Source organism: Penaeus vannamei, chromosome 17, assembly GCF_042767895.1.
Source record: "Penaeus vannamei isolate JL-2024 chromosome 17, ASM4276789v1, whole genome shotgun sequence".
NCBI lineage: Eukaryota > Metazoa > Arthropoda > Malacostraca > Decapoda > Penaeidae > Penaeus > Penaeus vannamei.
The window spans coordinates 32,038,320-32,040,819 of record NC_091565.1 but is presented as its reverse complement, the minus strand read 5'-3'; the positions used below and the strand labels follow the sequence as shown (position 1 = coordinate 32,040,819).

Genomic DNA, 2,500 nt, shown 5'->3' with positions numbered 1-2,500 from the left:
AAAGCGGGAAATTTGTTTTGTAGAAGGAGAATCTGCAGACAAAAGCACTGACAGTGATAGCCATGAAGTCCATATTTCCGAGGAAGTTTGTCAAGAAATTCCTGAAAATGAGAGCTTGAAGAACGAAGCATCAGGTCCAGATATTTTCCCTGAAATCCAGATGTCAAGGAAACTCTTAGATATATTAGGAACATCAGAAAGCAATGCCAACAAAGAGGAAGATGCTAACAATAATAGTTGGTCTAAGCAAACACCAGAATATGGGAGCTTGCTGGAGAAAAGTGATTTGGAAGTGGCATATGAAACTATCAGGGATGTTGATTTGAGCGTAACTTTTCAGAACATGTCCATGCATGAGGAAGACATAGTTGGACTGAACAGCTCAAACTACATCATTTTAGATGAGACAGTTGGAAGTGTCGAGGAAGTGAGCATTGTGGAAAGTACCCCCATTCTTCCAAAAAAGGAGGAGCCTAACACACAGTTCCCTAATACTCAGGAGCTAGAAGAAATTCATATACCATCAGCTAGTGCAGAGAAAGATCTAAAATCAGATGAGTTATCAACAGTGGAACAGGAATTAGAGCCAGTAACAAAAAATCACCAGGAGGAGAGACGATCTAGTAGTGAAAAGCCCGAGCCACAAGCTGTGAGTAAAGAATTCTTGAAGAATATTGCAAACGAGGAAGCAGTATCAAGTAGTAATGAAACTGAAGAAGGAACTCAGAGAGAAAACTTGAAATTAAAGTCTGAAGAAGGAAACAAAAGAGAAAATTTGAAGTTAAACTCTGAAGAAGGAAACAAAAGAGAAAACTTGAAGTTAAAGTCTGAAGAAGGAAACAAAAGAGAAAAGAAGTTAAACTCTGAAGAAGGAAACAAAAGAGAAAACTTGAAGTTAAAATCCGAAGCAGAGACCAAAGCACAGGAAGCAGAAAAGACTGTGTTATTATCTAACGAAGCAGGGAATGAGGGTTTAGAACCAGAGCCTGTAAAAGCATACATGCTTCCATTCATAAGTGACAACCCCGAAGAAAATAGGGATAATGAGGTTAGTGAACTCATAGTGAATTATTAAAATTATGGTTCTTGTTATTAATATGTTTACTTTGCTTTTTCCATATTCTTTAGAGGGTCAATTTTTGTTCCGAAAGGATCCAAGATGGAGTTATATGGCCAAGCTACAGACAGATGAAGAACGATATCAGCTGTGCCGTAAGCTATGGAAGAGTCTTGTTGTGCCGGACCCTAATGTGAACTTGACGTATTTTGGGTATCTCAGGCATAAGAGGAGTCAGGCAGTTCCAGGAAACAGTAAGTTTTATTTTTTGTGCCTGTATCAATGAATTAATCCATTATTTTTTTCTTTCTTTCATATTCACATTTTTATTTATTTATTTATTTATTTTAGAATTCTTAGGCATAATAAGACATTGAAATTGTCTGACGTGGCTTCTGTTTCTGATATATATAGACGTGTTTTCCCCCAGTATCTCATGTCTGTATCATTACAGAGCCAGGGAATAGCTCCACACAGGGACCCCCCAGTAGAAAACGTCAACGTGAGCAAGACGAAAACCACAGTGAACCCCCAAAGAAAAGGGCGCGTGGGATTGTGAATTTGAACTTCACTCAGAGGTCAATTGACAGGAGAAAGGATTCTGTAACGAGAGACTATTATAGGGACTTGCATGCAGGAAGGTACTACTACAACAGAGCAAGGTTGGAGAAAGCCTATTTTGAGAAGATGGAACAGCTTCGATTAGCGCAAGCAGAGGTAATTGGCATTAATGGTTTTACTCTCTCTCTCTCTCTCTCTCTCTCTCTCTCTCTCTCTCTCTCTCTCTCTCTCTCTCTCTCTCTCTCTCTCTCTCTCTCTCTCTCTCTCTCTCTTCTCTCTCTCTCTCTCTCTCTCTCTCTCTCTCTCTCTCTCTCTCTCTCTCTCTCTCTCTCTCTCTCTCTCTCTCTCTCTCTCTCTCTCTCTACCTCTCTCTCTCTCCTCTCCCCCTCTCTCTCTCTCTCTCTCTCTCTCTCTCTCCCTCTCTCTCTCTCTCTCTCTCTCTCTCTCTCCCTCTCTCTCTCTCTCTCCCTCTCTCTCTCTCTCTCCCCTCTCTCTCCCTCTCTCTCTCTCCCTCTCTCTCTCTCTCTCTCTCCCTCTCTCTCCCTCTCTCTCTCTCTCTCTCCCTCCCTCCTCCCTGTCTCTCTCCCTCCCTCTCTCTCCCTCCCTCCTCCCTGTCTCTCTCTGTCTCTCTCTCTCTCTCTCTCTCTCTCTCTCTCTCTCTCTCTCTCTCTCTCTCTCTCTCTCTCTCTCTCTCTCTCTCTCTCTATCTCTCTCTCTCTCTCTCTCCCTCCCTCCCTCTCTCTCCCTCTCTCCCTCTCTCCCTGTCTCTCTCCCTCTCTCCCTCTCTCTCTTTCCCTCTCTCTCTCTCCCTCCCTCATTCCCTCCCTCCCCCTCCCCCTTAGTATTGACAGTAAGGTTATGATTATGATAATGACTTTCATA

At 42.7% G+C, this 2,500-nt stretch overlaps 1 protein-coding gene across 1 annotated transcript in view; it reads left to right on the top strand.

The window, feature by feature from the left end:
• Positions 1-2,500, top strand: part of LOC113822119 (myb-like protein X) — a 10,842-nt gene that overhangs the window by 6,901 nt on the left and 1,441 nt on the right. The window contains exons 2-4 of the mRNA XM_070132216.1: positions 1-1,048; positions 1,152-1,311; positions 1,512-1,774. The exon at positions 1-1,048 is cut by the window's left edge and continues 646 nt beyond it. Coding sequence (XP_069988317.1) covers positions 1-1,048; positions 1,152-1,311; positions 1,512-1,774 — 1,471 coding nt within the window. The remainder of the gene's footprint in view (positions 1,049-1,151; positions 1,312-1,511; positions 1,775-2,500) is intronic.